We start from the raw sequence: 19,504 nt of genomic DNA, 5'->3' as shown, positions 1-19,504 counted from the left end.
ATCTGAAAGAACAGCACGGTCGCCCGAGGGCAATGTTGACGTTGAGCCCCCGAGCTCTAAGGATGATCCCTCCATGATCGTGATAGAGATCGGAGTTGATGTTTGATGAAGGCCCTCGTCCAAACATGATGATTAGAAGCGGGGCACAGTCCTTGGTCAAGCCAAGGTAACCAGTCGACCCGGCGACGAAGACGCCGACGTCGCAGTTGATCTGCAGGCGAGTCATTGATCCTTTGCCGATCTCACAGTGGAACTCTTAATGAAAGCACCATTATCGGTGTCAAAACCGGCAGATCTTGGGGTAGGGGGTCCCGAGCTGTGGATTCTCGGATCAATGATAACAGGAACAAAGGAGACGATGTTTTACCCAGGTTCGGGCCCTCTTGATGGAGGTAAAACCCTACGTCCTGCTCTTGTTTATATTGATGGAGTATCAAGTACAGAGTTGATCTACCTCGAGATCATATGTTGTGGTCTAAAACACGAGGTTATGATGAATAATGTCATAATGATCTAGCGACTAGCCTGGCCCCGGCTTATATAATGTACCGGAGGCCTGGGATAACAAGATTCCTAGTCGAATACGTTGGTGGAGAGGAGTCTTTGTCTTGATCATCAAGTCTTGTGGAATCTTCCTCGTGTGCGGCATGGGCTGCCCGAAGTGGGCCATGAGTGAACCGCCATGGGGGTCCTCGGCCCGATCCAGCTGGTCGGGAGACGACGTGGTGAGTACCCCCTAGTCCAGGACACCATCACCCACCTCCGCCCATGCTGTCCGACTGCCGGAGCCCGCCTCACTCGCGTCACCGGCCGTCGCAGGGAACAGCGCCGGGCGCGGAGGACCGCTACCGCTCGTCTCCATCGGGTGCAGGACACCGAGTGGCTGCCGACGGGCGCTGCCCCGTGCCGGTGCGGTCTGCAGCAGGGCAGCAGAGTTGCTTGGCCCTTTTTCTCTATAGCATGAATGTATATATTGATTATCGAAAATATTGATGTTGAGTTCTGTAAATTGATATACAAACAATGTTGTAGCTGCCAATTTTTGACGGTCAGGTGTTGTGCGAACCACGGAGGGGTGAGTCAGGGCCTAAGATCAGGCCGAAAGGCGTAGTCGATGGACAACATGTCAATATTCCTGTACTACCCCTTGTTGGTACGGAGGGACGGAGGAGGCTAGGATATATTGATTATCGAAAATATTGATGTTGAGTTCTGTAAATTGATATACAAACAATGTTGTACCTGCCATTTTTTGATGGTCAGGTGTTGTGTGAACCGATTGTAATAGACTTGTTGTGTAAATTGATCTATGAAGAATGTCATGAGAAAAGTTTTAGAAAATGTCCTGTGATTTTTTTAAATTAAAAAAATCTTTGCCATTTGTAAATTAGATCAGCTGACGGCAAAGATTGTGTTTCAGCTGACAGCAAAGATATTTCTTTATCGTGTGTTATTGGGATTGGCACTTGCCGTCTTCCTGATGAAAAGCTTGTTGGAAATATGCCCTAGAGGCAATAATAAATTAGTTATTATTATATTTCCTTGTTCATGATAATCGTTTATTATCCATGCTATAATTGTATTGATAGGAAACTCAGATACATGTGTGGATACATAGACAACACCATGTCCCTAGTGAGCCTCTAGTTGACTAGCTCATTGATCAACAGATGGTCACGGTTTCCTGACCATGGACATTAGATGTCACTGATAACGGGATCACATCATTAGGAGAATGATGTGATGGACAAGACCCAATCCTAAGCATAGCACTAGATCGTGTAGTTTGTATGCTAAAGCTTTTCTAATGTCAAGTATCATTTCCTTAGACCATGAGATTGTGCAACTCCCGGATACCGTAGGAGTGCTTTGGGTGTACCAAACGTCACAACGTAACTGGGTGACTATAAAGGTGCATTACAGGTATCTCTGAAAGTGTTTGTTGGGTTGGCACGAATCGAGACTGGGATTTGTCACTCCGTGTAAGCGGAGAGGTATCTCTGGGCCCACTCGGTAGGACATCATCATATGCGCAATGTGACCAAAGAGTTGATCACATGATGATGTGTTACGGAACGAGTAAAGAGACTTGCCGGTAACGAGATTGAACTAGGTATTGGATACCGACGATCGAATCTCGGACAAGTAACATACCGATAGACAAAGGGAATTGTATACGGGATTGATTGAGTCCTTGACATCGTGGTTCATCCGATGAGATCATCGTGGAACATGTGGAAGCCAACATGGGTATCCAGATCCCGCTGTTGGTTATTGACCGGAGAACGTCTCGGTCATGTCTGCATGTCTCCCGAACCCGTAGGGTCTACACACTTAAGGTTCGATGACGCTAGGGTTATAAAGGAAGCTTGTATGTGGTTACCGAATGTTGTTCGGAGTCTCGGATGAGATCCCGGACGTCACGAGGAGTTCCGGAATGGTCCGGAGGTAAAGATTTATATATAGGAAGTCCTGTTTCGGCCATCGGGACAAGTTTCGGGGTCATCGGTATTGTACCGGGACCACCGAAAGGGTCCCGGGGGCCCACCGGGTGGGGCCATCTGCCCCCGGGGGCCACATGGGCTGTAGGGGGTGCGCCTTGGCCTACATGGGCCAAGGGCACCAGCCCCAAGAGGCCCATGCGCCTGGGGAAACCCTAAAGGAAGAGTCCCAGAAGGGGAAGGCACCTCTTAGGTGCCTTGGGGGGGAAGGACTCCTCCCCTGGCCGCCGCCCCCTAGGAGATTGGATCTCCTAGGGCTGGCGCACCCCCCCCCCCTCCTTTGGGATCCCTATATATAGTGAGGGTAGGAGGGCCTGTTGAGACACACCTTTGCCTTTGGTGCAGCCCTCCCTCTCTCCCAAGTCCTTCTCCTCTCCCGTGGTGCTCGGCGAAGCCCTGCAGGATTGCCACGCTCCTCCACCATCACCATGCCGTTGTGCTGCTGTTGGATGGAGTCTTCCTCAACCTCTCCCTCTCTCCTTGCTGGATCAAGGCGTGGGAGACGTCACCGGGCTGTACGTGTGTTGAACGCGGAGGTGCCGTGCGTTCGGCACTTGGTCATCGGTGATTTGAATCACGACGAGTACGACTCCATCAACCCCGTTCACTTGAACGCTTCCGCTTAGCGATCTACAAGGGTATGTAGATGCACTCTCCTTCCCCTCGTTGCTAGTCTCTCCATAGATAGATCTTGGTGACACGTAGGAAAATTTTGAATTTCTGCTACGTTCCCCAACAGTGGCATCATGAGCTAGGTCTATGCGTAGTTTCTATGCACGAGTAGAACACAAAGTGGTTGTGGGCGTTGATTTTGTTCAATATGCTTGCCGTTACTAGTCTTATCTTGATTCGGCGGCATCGTGGGATGAAGCGGCCCGGACCTACCTTACACGTACTCTTACGTGAGACAGGTTCCACCGACTGACATGCACTAGTTGCATAAGGTGGCTAGCGGGTGTCTGTCTCTCCTACTTTAGTCGGATCAGATTCGATGAAAAGGGTCCTTATGAAGGGTAAATAGCAATTGGCATATCACGTTGTGGTTTTGCGTAGGTAAGAAACGTTCTTGCTAGAAACCCATAGCAGCCACGTAAAACATGCAAACAACAATTAGAGGACGTCTAACTTGTTTTTGCAGGGTATGCTATGTGATGTGATATGGCCAAAAGGATGTGACGAATGATATATGTGATGCATGAGGTTGATCATGTTCTTGTAATAGATGATCATGGAGCCCCAAGATGGAGATCAAAGGAGCTATATGATATTGGCCATATCATGTCACTATTATTTGATTGCATGTGATGTTTATCATGTTTATACATCTTATTTGCTTAGAACGACGGTAGTAAATAAGATGATCCCTCATTAAAATTTCAAGAAGTGTTCTCCCCTAACTGTGCACTATTGCTACAGTTCGTCGTTTCTAAGCACCACGTGTTAATCGGGTGTGATGGATCCTTACGTTCACATACAACGGGTGTAAGACAGTTTTACACATGCAAAAACACTTAGGGTTAACTTGACGAGCCTAGCACGTACAGACATGGCCTCGGAACACAGAAGACCGAAAGGTCGAGCATGAGTCGTATAGAAGATACGATCAACATGAAGATGTTCACCGACGTTGACTAGTCCGTCTCACGCATAGATCGGACACGGCCTAGTTGACTCGGATCATGTAATCACTTAGATGACTAGAGGGATGTCTATCTAAGTGGGAGTTCATAAGATGAACTTAATTATTCTGAACATAGTCAAAAGGATTTTGCAAATTATGTCATAGCTCACGCTATAGTTCTACTGTTTAGATATGTTCCTAGAGAAAAATTAGTTGAAAGTTGATAGTAGCAATTATGTGGACTAGGTCCGTAAACTGAGGATTGTCCTCATTGCTTCATAGAAGGCTTATGTCCTTAATGCACCGCTCGGTGTGTTGAACCTCGAACGTCGTATGTGGATGTTGCGAACATCTGACATACACGTTTTGATAACTACGTGATAGTTCAGTTAAATGGTTTAGAATTGAGGCACCAAAGATGTTTTGAAACGTCGCGAAACATATGAGATGTTTTGAGGGCTGAAATTGGGATTTCAGGCTCGTGCCCACGTCAAGAGGTATAAGACCTCCGACGATCTTCTTAGCCTGCAAACTATGGAGAAAAGCTCAATTGTTGTGCTTGTGCTCAGATTGTCTGAGTACAACAATCGCTTGAATCGAGTGGGAGTTGATCTTCCAGATGAAATGGTGATGGTTCTCCAAAGTCATTACCACCAAGCTGCTAGAGCTTCGTGATGAACTATGATATATCAGGGACATATATGATGATCCTTGAGATATTCGCGATGTTTGACACCGCGAAAGTAGAAATCAAGAAGGAGCATCAATTGTTGATGGTTGGTGAAACCACTAGTTTCAAGAAGGGCAATGGAACAAAGGGATACTTCATGAAACGGCAATTCAGCTGCCGCTCTAGTGAAGAAACCCGAGGTTGAACCCAAACCCGAGACTAAGTGCTTCTGTAATAAAGGGAATAGCCACTGGAGCAGAATTACCCTAGATACTTGGTAGATGAGAAGGCTGGCAAGGTCGATAGAAGTATATTGGATATACATTGTGTTGATGTGTACTTTACTAGTACTCCTAGTAGCACCAGGGTATTAGATACCGGTTCGGTTGCTAAGTGTTAGTAACTCGAAATAAAAGCTACGGAATAAACGGAGACTAGCTAAAGGTGAGCTGACGATATGTGTTGGAAGTGTTCTCAATGTTGATATGATCAAGCATCGCACGCTCCCTCTACCATCGAGATTGGTGTTTGCGTTGAGCATAGACATGATTGGATTATGTCTATCGCAATACGGTTATTCATTTAAGGAGAATAATGGTTACTCTGTTTATTTGAATAATACCTTCAATGGTCTTACACCTAAAATGAATGGTTTATTGAATCTCGATCATAGTGATACACATGTTCATGCCAAAAGATAGTAATGATAGTACCACCTACTTGTGGCACTGCCATGTAAGTCATATCGATATAAAATGCATGAAGAAGCTCCATGTTGATGGATCTTTGGGCTCACTCGTTTTTGAAAAGTTTGGGACATGCGAACCATGTCTATTGGTATATATGCATGAAGAAACTCCATGCAAATGGACCATTTTGTACTCACTTGATTTTGAATCACTTGAGACATGAAAATCATACCACATGGGCAAGATGACTGAAAGCCTCGTTTTCAGTAAAATGGAACAAGAAAGCAACTTGTTGGAAGTAATACATTTTTGATGTGTGCAGTCCAATGAGTGCTGAGGCATGTAGTGGATATCGTTATGTTCTTACTTCACAGATGATTTGAGTAGATGTTGAGTATATTTACTTGATGAATCACGAGTCTGAATTATTGAAAGGTTCAAGTAATTTCAGGGTGAAGTTGAAAGATCGTCGTGACAAGAGGATAAAATATCTATGATATGATCATAGAGATGAATATCTGAATTACGAGTTTGGCACAGAATTAAGACATTGTGGAAATTGTTTCACAACTGATACAGCCTGGAACACCATAGTGTGATGGTGTGTCCGAACATCATAACTGCACCCTATTGGATATGATGCATACCATGATGTCTCTTATCAAATTACCACAATAGTTTATGGGTTAGGCATTAGAGACAACCACATTCACTTTAAATAGGGCACCACGTAATTCCGATGAGATGACACCGTATGAACTATGGTTTAGAGAAACCTAAGCTGTCATTTCTTAAAAGTTTGGGACTGCGACGCTTATGTGAAAAAGTTTCAGGCTGATAGGCTCGAACCTAAAGCGGATAAATGCATCTTCATAGGACACCCGAAACAGTTGGGTATACCTCCTGTCTCAGATTCGAAAGCAATAAGGGATTGTTTCTAGAATCAGGTCCTTTCTCGAGGAAAAGTTTCTCTCGAAAGAATTGAGTGGGAGGATGGTGGAGACTTTATGAGGTTATTGAACCGTTACTTCAACCAGTGTATAGCAGGGCACAAAGAGTTGTTCCTGTGGCACCTACACCAATTGAAGTGGAAGCTTATGACATTGATCATGAGACTTCAGATCAAGTCACTACCAAACATCGTAGGATGACAAGGATGCGTACTACTTCAGAGTGGTACGTAACCCTGTCTTGGAAGTCATGTTGCTAGACAACAATGAACCTACGAGCTATGGAGAAGCGATGGTGGGCCCGGACTCCGATAAATGGCTCGAGGCCATATAATCCGAGAGAGGATCCATGTATGAAAACAAAGTGTAGACTTTGGCAGAACGGCTCGATGGTCGTAATGCTATTGAGTACAGATGGATTTTAAAAGGAAGACGGACAATGATGGTAAATATCACCATTAAGAAAGCTCGACTTGTCGTTAAGATGTTTTCTGACAAGTTCAAGGAGTTGACTACGATGAGACTTTCTCACTCGTAGCGATGCTAAGAGTCTGTTGGAGTTATATTAGCGATTACTGCATTATTTATGAAATCTTGCAGATAGGATGTCAAAACATTGTTTCCTCGACGACATTTTCTTGAGGAAAGGTTGTATGTGATACAACCGGAAGGTTTTGTCAATCCTGAAAGATGCTAATAAGTATGCAAAACTCCAGCAATCCTTCTAAGGACTGGAGTAAGCATCTCGGAGTTGGAATGTATGCTTTGATGAGATGATCAAAGATTTTGGGTTTATACAAAGTTTATGAGAAACTTGTATTTCCAAAGAAGTGAGTGGGAGCACTATAGAATTTCTGATAAGTATATGTTGACATATTGTTGATCAGAAATGACGTAGAATTTTTGGAAAGCATATAGGGTTATTTGGGAAGTATTTTTTCAATGGAAAGCCTAGATTAAGCTACTTGAACATTGAGCATCAAGATCTATAAGGATAGATCAAAACGCTTAATGGAACTTTCAAATGAGCACATACCTTGACATGATCTTGAAGGTGTTCAAGATGGATCAGTCAAAGAAGGAGTTCTTGCCTGAGTTGTAAGGTATGAAGTTAAGACTTAAAGCTCGACCACGGCAGAATAGAGAGAAAGGACGAAGGTCGTCCCCTATGCTTAAGACATAGGCTCTACAGTATGCTATGCTGTGTACCGCACCTGAAGTGTGCCTTGCCATGAGTCAGTCAAGGGGTACAAGTGTGATCCAAGAATGGATCACAGGACAGCGGTCAAAGTTATCCTTAGTAACTAGTGGACTAAGGAATTTTCTCGATTATGGAGGTGATAAAGAGTTCGACGTAAAGAGTTACGTCGATGCAAGCTTAACACCTATCCGGATAGCTCTGAGTAGAGATGTCGGATACGTATAATGGAGCAACAATTTAGAATAGCTCCAAGTAGAACAGTTATTTGGAATAGCTCCAAATAGAACGTGGTAGCTGCATCTAGGAGATGCCATAGAGATTTGCAAAGTACATACGGATCTGAATGTTGCAGACCCGTTGACTAAAACCTCTCTCACAAGCAACATGATCAAAACCAGAACTCATTGAGTGTTAATCACATAGTGATGTGAACTAGATTATTGACTCTAGTAAACTCTTTGGATGTTGGTTACATGGCGATGTGACCTGTGAGTGTTAATCACATGGCGATGTGAACTAGATTATTGACTCTAGTGCAAGTGGGAGACTGTTGGAAATATGCCCTAGAGGCAATAATAAATTAGTTATTATTATATTTCCTTGTTCATGATAATCGTTTATTATCTATGCCATAATTGTATTGATAGGAAACTCAGATACATGTGTGGATACATAGACAACACCATGTCCCTAGTGAGCCTCTAGTTGACTAGCTCGTTGATCAACAGATGGTCACGGTTTCCTGACCATGGACATTAGATGTCACTGATAATGGGATCACATCATTAGGAGAATGATGTGATGGACAAGACCCAATCCTAAGCATAGCACTAGATCGTGTAGTTCGTATGCTAAAGCTTTTCTAATGTCAAGTATCATTTCCTTAGACCATGAGATTGTGCAACTCCCGGATACCGTAGGAGTGCTTTGGGTGTACCAAACGTCACAACGTAACTGGGTGACTATAAAGGTGCATTACAGGTATCTCCGAAAGTGTTTGTTGGGTTGGCACGAATCGAGACTGGGATTTGTCACTCCGTGTAAGCGGAGAGGTATCTCTGGGCCCACTCGGTAGGACATCATCATATGCGCAATGTGACCAAAGAGTTGATCACATGATGATGTGTTACGGAACGAGTAAAGAGACTTGCCGGTAACGAGATTGAACTAGGTATTGGATACCGACGATCGAATCTCGGACAAGTAACATACTGATAGACAAAGGGAATTGTATACGGGATTGATTGAGTCCTTGACATCGTGGTTCATCCGATGAGATCATCGTGGAACATGTGGGAGCCAACATGGGTATCCAGATCCCACTGTTGGTTATTGACCGGAGAACGTCTCGGTCATGTCTGCATGTCTCCCGAACCCGTAGGGTCTACACACTTAAGGTTCGATGACGCTAGGGTTATAAAGGAAGCTTGTATGTGGTTACCGAATGTTGTTTGGAGTCTCGGATGAGATCCCGGACGTCACGAGGAGTTCCGGAATGGTCCAGAGGTAAAGATTTATATATAGGAAGTCCTGTTTCGGCCATCGGGACAAGTTTCGGGATCATCGGTATTGTACCGGGACCACCGGAAGGGTCCCGGGGGCCCACCGGGTGGGGCCACCTGCCCCCGGGGGCCACATGGGCTGTAGGGGGTGCGCCTTGGCCTACATGGGCCAAGGGCACCAGCCCCAAGAGGCCCATGCGCCTGGGGAAACCCTAAAGGAAGAGTCCCAGAAGGGGAAGGCACCTCTTAGGTGCCTTAGAGGGGAAGGACTCCTCCCCTGGCCGCCGCCCCCTAGGAGATTGGATCTCCTAGGGCTGGCGCACCCCCCCCCCCTCCTTTGGGATCCCTATATATAGTGAGGGTAGGAGGGCCTGTTGAGACACACCTTTGCCTTTGGTGCAGCCCTCCCTCTCTCCCAAGTCCTTCTCCTCTCCCGTGGTGCTCGGCGAAGCCCTGCAGGATTGCCACGCTCCTCCACCATCACCATGCCGTTGTGCTGCTGTTGGATGGAGTCTTCCTCAACCTCTCCCTCTCTCCTTGCTGGATCAAGGCGTGGGAGACGTCACCGGGCTGTACGTGTGTTGAACGCGGAGGTGCCGTGCGTTCGGCACTTGGTCATCGGTGATTTGAATCACGACGAGTACGACTCCATCAACCCCGTTCACTTGAACGCTTCCGCTTAGCGATCTACAAGGGTATGTAGATGCACTCTCCTTCCCCTCGTTGCTAGTCTCTCCATAGATAGATCTTGGTGACACGTAGGAAAATTTTGAATTTCTGCTACGTTCCCCAACAAAGCTGACGGCAAAGTATTCTTTGCCGACTTATCTTTGTCGTCTGAGTTTGCCGTCTGCTTCCTGACGGCAAAATCTTTGCCGTCTGTGATCCACAGACGGCAAATTACCTGTTTCCTGTAGTGGATGTAATCAAACCATATATGACATGGTAAGACCAAAGATGACATGAATCAATTTGTCGTTATCCTTTTTGAGGTAATGCTTTAGTCATTGTAGATTTACACAAAAAGTAGCGCAGTTGAATCTGTTGAAGTGACACCATTTTTTGGTACGCCAAACCATGTTTGTCTTTTCTTAACATTTGGAATTTAAGAAATGTGCAAAGTGTTTGCAAAACTATTCAAATCAAACAAGTGCTACTTTACAGGTTATCCCAAAATGTTGGGTATTCCTCCATCACTATGTCGAGGCAAAGTGTTTTTCATAGAGAGCGGTATATTTTGAAAAAAAATGCCTTTTGCAAAAGAGTGAGTATGAGGACAGTGCAACTCGACGAGATAACATAATATGCATCATCCCATCAAAGGAAGAAACAATGGAAGTTGTTCCAGAGTTTCCTATTGTAATGACTAATACAGAAGTCTCTACATGATATGTATAGACTTCAGTTGAACTTGCAGCTGAACCATGCAGGAAAAACTCATGCAAACAAGGCATTGTTGTTAGACAACGGTATATCTACAGTACACATGCAAGCATTGGTGGGCCCTGACTTCAGAATTGGCTAAATACCAAAATAATCAGAGATAGTATCCATATACATGATTCGAGATTAGATCTTGATAAACTCCTCCGAAAGACTTAGAGTCTAACGAATACGTATGGAACTATAAACTGATACAAATCAAATTTGGTTTTTATCCATAAAGATCAAGTTGTTGCTACTAAAAAATTCAAGGAGTTGACTACTGCGAGATTGTCTCACCGCTGCGATGCTTAAAGTTAGTTTGTGTTATACTAGCAATTAATACGCATTTCAATTATGAGATATATTAGATGGACACCAAAAGGATTTCCAAGGACATGTAAACAAATGTGAGACTAGACATAAGTAAACAAATGTTACTTTTACAAGGTGCGAGATATCCCAAATAAATAAATACTAGTATGAGAACACCACTACTGTAGAAACACAAATTATAAATGCATGTATGTGATCTCAACTCAAAAACATGGTCTTGATTGTAGTTTCTCTACCCAGCCAATTTTTTCAGTTCTATGTCATAGTAGATGGGGGCATACAAATTGCAATTTCAACACTGTCTCCTGCCTAATCTACCATCTTGTGCATTCAACTTACTCATACCATTCAGAAAAAGGTTACTCATGGCCATTATAATACGTATGTTATTTCGCTATAAATATTGCAAAGGACCTATTATGATCACTCGATACTATTCAGTTACTACAACATGATCTTTCACTATAGTTCCGCTTTTTTTTCTTGTGAACCATGCAACGATCACAGGATACCATCATCTTTTGACGATCTCCTAAGCCGGTGACAACTCTTTATTTTTTTTATGGGTTCGTAGTAACGCACGGGCATTGTGCTAGTAATAGTGAAGGGAGAGAGTAGCTCCCAATCAAATCCATTAAACACCCACAAAAGCGGGGGAAATCTAACAAACGCCCACCAAACTTTAGGTCTCTGGTCCTCGTCACCCATCAAGCAGACAATGCTGCCCCTTGAAGCAACATCTCAGTACTATCTCACACCACACCACGCTAAACCAAACCGCCGTGATATTTCATCGCATTGCCGAAAGTGCCAAACAGCATACCGCATACACGATGACGAGCCCCACGCTCGCGCGCAAGGCCAAGCTCAAGAACCACCTCGTCTCCGCGAAGGCCAAGCTCAGGCAGCACGTCACCCTCCGCCGCATCGTCCTCGTCGCCGCCGCATCCGCCGCGGCCTTCATTCTCCTCCTCACCGTCCGCACCCTCTCCGCCTCGCACGCCAGATCACCGGGCGCCGCCTCGTCCACCACCTCCCCGCCCGAGGCCGTACGGCGCAACACGCAGCAGCAACAGCAGGGCGGGTGCGCGAAGCTGCCTGGGCCCGTCGCCGAGGCGCTGGTTCACTACGCGACCGCCAACGCGACGCTGCCGCAGACGGCGGCCGAGGTCGCGATGACCGCGCGCTTGCTGGCGCAGCGCGCTCCGTGCAACCTCCTGGTGTTCGGCGGTCTTGGCCCCGACAGCGCGCTCTGGGCGGCGCTCAACCACGGCGGACGCACCGCCTTCCTCGAGGAGGACGCCGCCCTGATCACCGAAGTTGGCGCTCGCCACCCGGGCCTCGGCCTCGAGTCCCACCAGGTCGCCTACCAGACCACGCTCGCCGACGCCGACGAGCTCCTCGGCCTCCGCGGCTCCCCGGACTGCACCGCCTCCCCGCCCAAGGATCATCCACTCTCGCCGGACCACTTCGAGGGATCCCCATGCAAGCTCGCCATGCGTGGGCTGCCGGCAGCGTTCTACGAGACGGAGTGGGACGTGATCATGGTGGACGCGCCGATTGGGTGGGTGCCAGAGGCGCCGGGGAGGGTGGGCGGCGCGATATACATGGCCGGGATGGCGGCGCGGGCACGGCGGCCGGGGAGTGGCGAGACGGAGGTGTTGGTCCACGACGTGGACAGGACGGTGGAGGACAGCTTCTCCAGGGCGTTCCTGTGCGCAGGCTACCTTGAGGAGGAGGTCGGCAGGCTCAGGCGCTTCGCCATCCCGAGCCACAGGGAAAAGGAAGGAATGCCATTTTGCCCTTGAGAGCAAAACATAAGCACATACAACTACAAAAATCTATACTACTATGTTTGTAGGATTTAGAACCAAAAGGATCTGCAACATGGCAATTCCAAGATTCTTGATTTCTTTTTGTTGCCCTGGGACGAACAAGAATGTTTTGATTTCTTTTGATCCATTTTCAGTTATAAACATGGGAAGATGGGATCTGTTGTATACGGACTCCAGGATGAACACTCCCTGTGACATTAATTTGTGTGAATTCTTTCCTGAATTTCAGTGATCTATCTTTTGGAGTACATTTTAAATTTTCCATGCGACGTTGCAATCGATCAAGCAATGTAGTGCCACCCAGCCAGGTAGGGAGTCACCAACTCCTTCCTATGCAAGCACCAACCTCAACAACTCCTCCAACAACTTAAAAGGAATGGCCTAGTCGACTCATGAACTAACCACCTTTTGTTAGCAGGATCAGATTTACAACCACCTTTTGTTCTCAAGATACGGAGCAATGGGGTATATGTCATAGGAGATATGGTCTGATCTAGTCATTGCATTTTTCCTAATTTTTCAGGAAGATCGAACTGCAATACCAATTGCAGCTATCGTTCTGATTCCCAGCAGCATCATGGGTTCAGCTTCTGCATTTTCATGTTAATATTACAGAAAATTATGTGACTGAGGCAGGCCCAAGGATTTGGAGTTTGTTCAGTTGTCATGCTTGCATAATGCATCCACCATGGGTTATCATGGTGGGATACTGGACTACATTGCTTTATCATGAGAAATTGCCATTTTCTCTCCTCAATGTTTGTTCAGAACTATGTTCTTTATGTTCAGATAATTTGCTACAGCAATCTGTGGTATTTGTACTGTACATCCTTCCTTGTAAATCTTCTTGTACTTCAAATATCATCACGAAGACAAAATATGAGGGCCATAAACCGTCAAAAATCCGCTACAAACCTTGGCTTGTATTTCTTAGACCTCCCCAGCCCCTAAGCTTCACCATGCCCCCTTAGTACACATTCAATACAGATGGCAGCATATGCTCATTAAGCTCACAAGGCATCTGCCTCACTTAAAAATAATGGTACCGGTATTGCCCAACTCTTGTAATGATCTTCAGCTGTACAAAAATGGCAGTAGCTCTTTTTCAATTAATTATGGCCATTTGGAGAGAAGTTGCTCTTCTAGAGATGCTTTGTAGAAAAATGCATACTGCCATCCCAGGACTTTGAACTTTGAAATGCTGGAATCTTTGACAGTTCGATCCCACTCATCTGTTTCACAGATCTCAACTCTTGATGCAGCGCGCTTTGCGCACTGCTTCCTGAACATTCCGCTCATGTTCTCTGAGCATATCCTCTATGTTCCCATCTTGAGTAGCCAGTGGACCAGACAAATTGACTATTTTGCTCTTACCCTTGTAGTCCTGATCAGACAAAAAACAAAGACATATAATATTTTAGGTAAGAGACACTCAAAATGTTTTAATAGAATAAATTGGAAGGTACATACAAAAGAAACCAATATGTATGAAATGATGGTGAACTGATGTCCCAACAAAGGACAATATAAGCATCTGAACTCTCAGCAGAAAATAATTCATCTTAAATCAAGCACTCACAAATAACCTTTGTGTTTCTTATTCTAGAAATACTAATATAAATATTTAATATTTTTTATCGTGTCAGCAGAAGAGTTCCTTTTACTTAAGGAATAGTTTTGCAGCATAAACAGCGCCAATACACCAACAGTATCACTGGGCTTGCACTAAAAAAGGTCCTCGAACGCTTAGCTGACATATTATGTGATTTTCTGCTGTCCAGACTTATGCTTTGGTTGATTAAACAGCAGTTATATGTAAAAAAACGCACTATCTTTAGCATTACCATACTTACCACCATTGGGCCTTTTACTCCCATCTCTTTGTTGTGAGAAGCAGGCACAATGTTCCCTACGCCAGTCGATTCAGGTTTAAACATGTCTGAGCCCTTTGTCCTTGAAATGTTGGAATTTGCCAATCGGCCAGATCTGTATTTGCGTTCAGGTACTTCGTGATGGTCCATATAATTGTTACCTCCATTGTTCCATGTGGAATCAAACCCTAGAGGTTGTACCTCAGTAGCCAACGTCAGTTGATCATCCTTTGGATTGAGATGTGCACTATTGAACCTTGTTTTGGTATGCTGAAGCCTCTGTATGATGGAAAAGCAACAGTCAAATAATGCAATCCTGTTATTAAAAAGAGTGCAGAATGTGACCACTTTAGGAAAAAAGACGTAGGAGTGCATCATTTCACGTAAGGCATTCCGTTTCTTCTGATTGCAGTGATCATCAATGAAAAACTATACACAGAAAGGAAGCATCTCAACAAATGATTGCCGAGCGATTGTACGCACCTGCGGTTTAATAGAACCATATGCAGCACGGTTTTCTCTAGGATTCTCAATTCCTGATCGAACAGATTCTGGCCTTCTTTGTCTATCCAAAGAGCAAGAAGTATTTCTGGGTCAACTAACAAAGCATCTCAACTGCATCTTCCCTATGAACAGAAAGAAAGGATATGAAATCATACCTTCTTGCTTCCTCTTGTCGGAGTCTAGCATCATATTCTTTGCTCGGTGGACACTTTGGTAAGTCCGAAGGGCTGCAAGCAAGTGGCTCTGTTCTAAAAAACTGAAGAATTGGATACATAGGTTAAATGCTGGTACGCAAATATCTTTTAATAAATGCAGTTTGCAAAACTAGCCAGCTGACCTAATAAATATATACCAACTGATCTAGAAATAATAAGTTGATGATCTTCACCAGGTTAGATTAGTTTTGGCATGATGCTAGGTTTTAAAAGGTACTACTGGACCAATCTGACAGTTTATTCCAGCAAACAAAATCTGATAGCTTATTCAGGCTGTATGCACAATTTTCCATGCAATAAGCGGAAAACTGACCAAGTTCAGATCTAGTCCAAATGCTTCAGTGAGGTAACTAGCCACATATAGTAGACTAATTAACTTAGTTTCATTTTGTTACTCATGACATAACATATGCATGAAAGTTGTTGCAGCAAAAAAACATTCAGGCTCATCAAAAGATGTTCAAATTCCTCTACTTACCACAAACAAATTGTACAAAACTAGATACTTTTATACCGTGGTAACCTAAAAGTTTTCATGGTACTAGTCCTGATCAGTATTTCAGGTTGCTGTTAACAGACCCAATAGTACTGTCCTTTGAACCCTTGTAGCTGCCCTGCCTTGGTATTATCCTTTTATTAGTGTCATGATATAATACTTTCAGAATTTCTATAAGTCAATAGTTTACAAACTAAAATGCGATGACCAGGAACCAGCAGAGGTTGACTAAACTTACGTCACTCTGAAGACTTGAGGCAGCTGTTCCACGAGCTTCTGGTTCTAATGCAAGCAAGTTATCTAGAAGAACTAGAGCTGATGGAGGTAAATCTTTGAAATTCTCAGCAATGCACCGGTTATACTGGCACAGGGGCTTGAACATCCCTGTTGGGGGCACTTCCAATTTCTGCCAGTACTCGTCAGAAGGTGATCCACAGAGCTTGAAAATCTTGTGAATTTGCTCCACCTAGCATGGAATTATTGTAGAACACATATTAAATAACATAAGAGCAACTGTGAGTCAACCAGATCACAATATACCCTTTTCTTGATGCTAAAAGTGTAGCAGTTTCTTGTACCTCAGTTCTGCCTGGCATGATTGGCTTGGCAGCCAGCAATTCCCCAAAAATGCACCCTGTACTCCACATATCCACAGCAGCACTGTACCTGGTGGCACCAAGCAGAAGTTCTGGTGGTCTGTACCACAATGTTGCAACACGGCTTGTCAGTGGTTGCCGACTCTCAGGATCATAAAATGTAGCTAAGCCAAAGTCAGCAATCTTCAAAACACCATTGCTATCAATCAAGAGATTGGAGCCCTTCATGTCACGATGAAGAATTCCTTTGCTGTGGCAATGATCAAGGCCACTAAATATCTGTTGCATCAAGCACTTGACCTGGATGAGACTCATGAGAAATAATTTAAGTTCATGTCATGCATTCCAATCAAAATATCAGTAGAAGAATAGTATCATAATCACCTGTGACTTGGTGAACTTGAGTTCTGGAGTTGCAGCAAGGCCAACAAGGTCATGTTCCATGTATTCAAAGACGAGATATAGGTTTTGTGAAACAGGAGATGTTATTATCCCTTCCAACTTTATAACATTGGGATGATTGAGTTTCCGAAGAACACATATTTCTCTAGCCATAAAGCGCACACTTTCAGGATCTGTATTGGCAAACCGAACCTTTTTGAGCGCAACAATTTTGGCTGTTCTAAGATCCCGAGCTTTGTAAACACTACTATAAGTCCCTTGTCCAATCTGCAACTCAAAAGAATAAATGCAAAACGGGGAAATTGAGAAGAAGAAGAAAGTACTAACAAGAAATAATATCATTTTTTTCCTGATGAAGTAACTTGTATCATCAAACTGATAATGTACCTTACTTAATCTCTCAAACGAATCAGCTCGCAGTGGGGCCCAGCCTTGCACTGCCTCAGGTGCCACAGTCACAAGCCAATCTGGCCATCCAGTATTCAAATGTTCAGCTGATAACCGCTTCGCCCCATTGAAGAAACCTAAATCCAGTTTATTACCGTATCGTCCAATTATGCCATTGTGCCGAGTGCTGATCCAGATTTTGAGTCTATGTCTTGCCCTCGGCTTCCTAGGAGGGTCAAAACCAAGAACTGGCTTCTCTTTTAACTGGACATTGGGCACTTCTGTATTTCTGCCATCACCAGCAACTTCAGGTACAGCCGACAATTCATCCTTGCTGGACGGTGCGATTAACCCATGTATACACGTGCCATCAGTGGTCTGGCTTTTCGAGGTGGCACTATCTTCTTGTTTAGTGCATTTAGAACAAAAGCGGCCTATAAACACATTTAGTGCCTTTCCACTTGATCGAAGGAATTGAATATGTATCTTCATTCAGCAAAAAGACAAGCAATGCCTGAACTTCTCAATGTTACAGCAGCCTTGAAGATATTTTAATTTGACGGCATGAGAAGTCCAAATTCCAGACTGTAATATGAAGAAAAGATATGTCCAAATATTTCCTTCAACTTGAGTGCAAAGTTCATTGTACTAGATTAAGAAAGCAAAACTAGTAGAAACTCAATTAGAATCTTATGTCAAGAATAAAAAAGAGAAACTTCACCATAGTCATGATTGCAATTTCTAACTCTATCCAAGGAAGTTATTCCAAATTCAAAAAGGAATTATACTGTAAGCAGCCAAATGTGATCGAAATTCCACATTTTGAAGCTAGCATCAAGAGCAAAACAGTTTTACTATATCAAGGACAATTTAAAACAAATACAAATTCAAATAGATCCGTAAACCAAAGTCACAAGTTAAGAAGTCAAGAAAAAAAAGCAAGGATATAGACAATCCATCAAAACTGCAATGTTCTAATACAACAATAAAATAATATGATCAAAATTCCATCTTCTGAGGCTATATCATGAACTGGTCATTCTTCTGGTTAAAATTGATTTGATTTTAAGAGCAAAACATTAAGGCTAAAACAATCGAAATTAATTTTTGAAGGGAAATCAAATAATAAACTTATAAAGCAAAATCACAAGTTAAGAAGTCAACAACATGAGAAAGGGATGCCAGCAATCCATGAAAACTACAATCTTGTCCTACACAACTAATCAATTTAGGCTCTTCACAGCAAAGGACAGAACCATATATAGTTTAGCTGTCAACTAGTCATATATTTCAACATTTCGAGGAAATATGTGAAGAATTATGATGGATACCTTAACTTCCCGCTTGACGCCCCTTTCAAGAAAATGCAATGGCACCAGAAACGGAACAATCTCCCCCACCTTCCCCTCACTCCATTCTAATCCTGAAATGGAGGAGAGGAAGGTGGGAATAACTATGCAAAATGAATTTGTTAAAACGAGATTGTGCCTTAATGGTATATTTTTGTGAAGATCTCTTTCGCGCTAATTGAACAAAAAGTAAGGTAGAGAAAATTCAAACAAAAAAAGACAATAGAAAATGGCACCTAAAAGGTACAGTGATGTAGATTAAAAACTACAGGTGGGGAGGATTTGTAGAGAACTAAAGTTAGCATGTATGCATGTTTCTTCTGTCTATTTTCTTCCTGCCCTATTATGGATAGAAGTGGGTGACTAAATAAACCATGAAATAAATCCAGGGAAGAAGAAATTACAGAAGCTTGCAGAAGTAACTAAACCTTTGCGGTGCAGGTCAGGATCCCTGCATACCCAGAGTCTATCCGACTGACAGTTTGACGTCACCTTCTACAACACCTTGGGGTGAGCTGATCATGTGAACTGGCCTTGTTCGAAGATTGCAACAAGCTTGACCCCCGAACAAGTGCGAGCACATAACAATCCTAGTCCAGCATTTCGTCGAACACCTTATGGTCAGTCTCCTCACGCTCGTCGAGCAGGCACCGCGACCTTATGGTGAATTGGTGGTGATGGGGAACGTTGCCGATTAAATTCAAGATTGTTGCACGCAGTGGTGGATGTGGAACTGGAGGTACGTGCCGGCCGGGGCCGGCATGAGAAGAGAGAGATAACGTCGGGGACTGCTTCTTCGAACTTCGTGTCCTTCGTCCAATTTTAGGAGGGCGCTGCTGGGAGCTTGCTGCTGCATCACCACTGCCTCTCCATTTCTCTGTGTCTTGTCCGATGGTCGCTTGTTCAGCGCATGTTTTAGTTGTGGCGTTCCAAATTCAAAATTCTTTTTTCAACAGA

The 19,504-nt window shown here is 44.1% G+C and overlaps 2 protein-coding genes across 2 annotated transcripts; one reads left to right on the top strand and one right to left on the bottom strand.

The window, feature by feature from the left end:
* The first annotated feature begins 11,644 nt into the window (after nt 1–11,644).
* On the top strand, nt 11,645–12,991 carry LOC125553573 (glucuronoxylan 4-O-methyltransferase 1). The gene has a single exon (XM_048717341.2). It carries the CDS (start codon nt 11,726–11,728, stop codon nt 12,698–12,700), a length of 975 nt encoding a protein of 324 aa, XP_048573298.1. The 5' UTR covers nt 11,645–11,725; the 3' UTR covers nt 12,701–12,991.
* A 478-nt stretch (nt 12,992–13,469) lies between these two features.
* LOC125550726 (putative serine/threonine-protein kinase At1g54610) lies at nt 13,470–18,773 on the bottom strand. The gene is made up of 9 exons (XM_048713797.2): nt 18,530–18,773; nt 17,199–17,783; nt 16,794–17,078; nt 16,392–16,709; nt 16,052–16,279; nt 15,258–15,358; nt 15,082–15,163; nt 14,581–14,877; nt 13,470–14,111 (listed from the first exon to the last, which is right to left on the bottom strand). The coding sequence occupies exons 2-9, from the start codon at nt 17,688–17,690 to the stop codon at nt 13,974–13,976; spliced, it is 1,941 nt and encodes a 646-aa protein (XP_048569754.2). The 5' UTR covers nt 17,691–17,783; nt 18,530–18,773; the 3' UTR covers nt 13,470–13,973.
* Between the last annotated feature and the right edge of the window lie 731 nt (nt 18,774–19,504).

This window comes from Triticum urartu, chromosome 4A (genome assembly GCF_056163025.1).
Source record: "Triticum urartu cultivar PI428250 chromosome 4A, HENAU_Tu73, whole genome shotgun sequence".
Taxonomy (NCBI): Eukaryota; Viridiplantae; Streptophyta; class Magnoliopsida; order Poales; family Poaceae; genus Triticum; species Triticum urartu.
This window is presented reverse-complemented; position numbering and strand designations above follow the sequence as displayed.

What these genes read in the sequence shown, in the direction of transcription:
- LOC125553573 (XM_048717341.2), top strand. Translation starts at nt 11,726, where the DNA reads ATGACGAGCCCCACGCTCGCGCGCAAGGCCAAGCTCAAGAACCACCTC.
- LOC125550726 (XM_048713797.2), bottom strand. Translation starts at nt 17,690, where the DNA reads ATGAAGATACATATTCAATTCCTTCGATCAAGTGGAAAGGCACTAAAT. An exon ending in TCAAGTTCACCAAGTCACAG is followed by an intron (nt 16,710 to 16,793) that starts GTGATTATGATA and finishes AGTCTCATCCAG; the next exon opens with GTCAAGTGCTTGATGCAACA. An exon ending in CCTCAAGTCTTCAGAGTGAC is followed by an intron (nt 15,359 to 16,051) that starts GTAAGTTTAGTC and finishes CCAATTCTTCAG; the next exon opens with TTTTTTAGAACAGAGCCACT.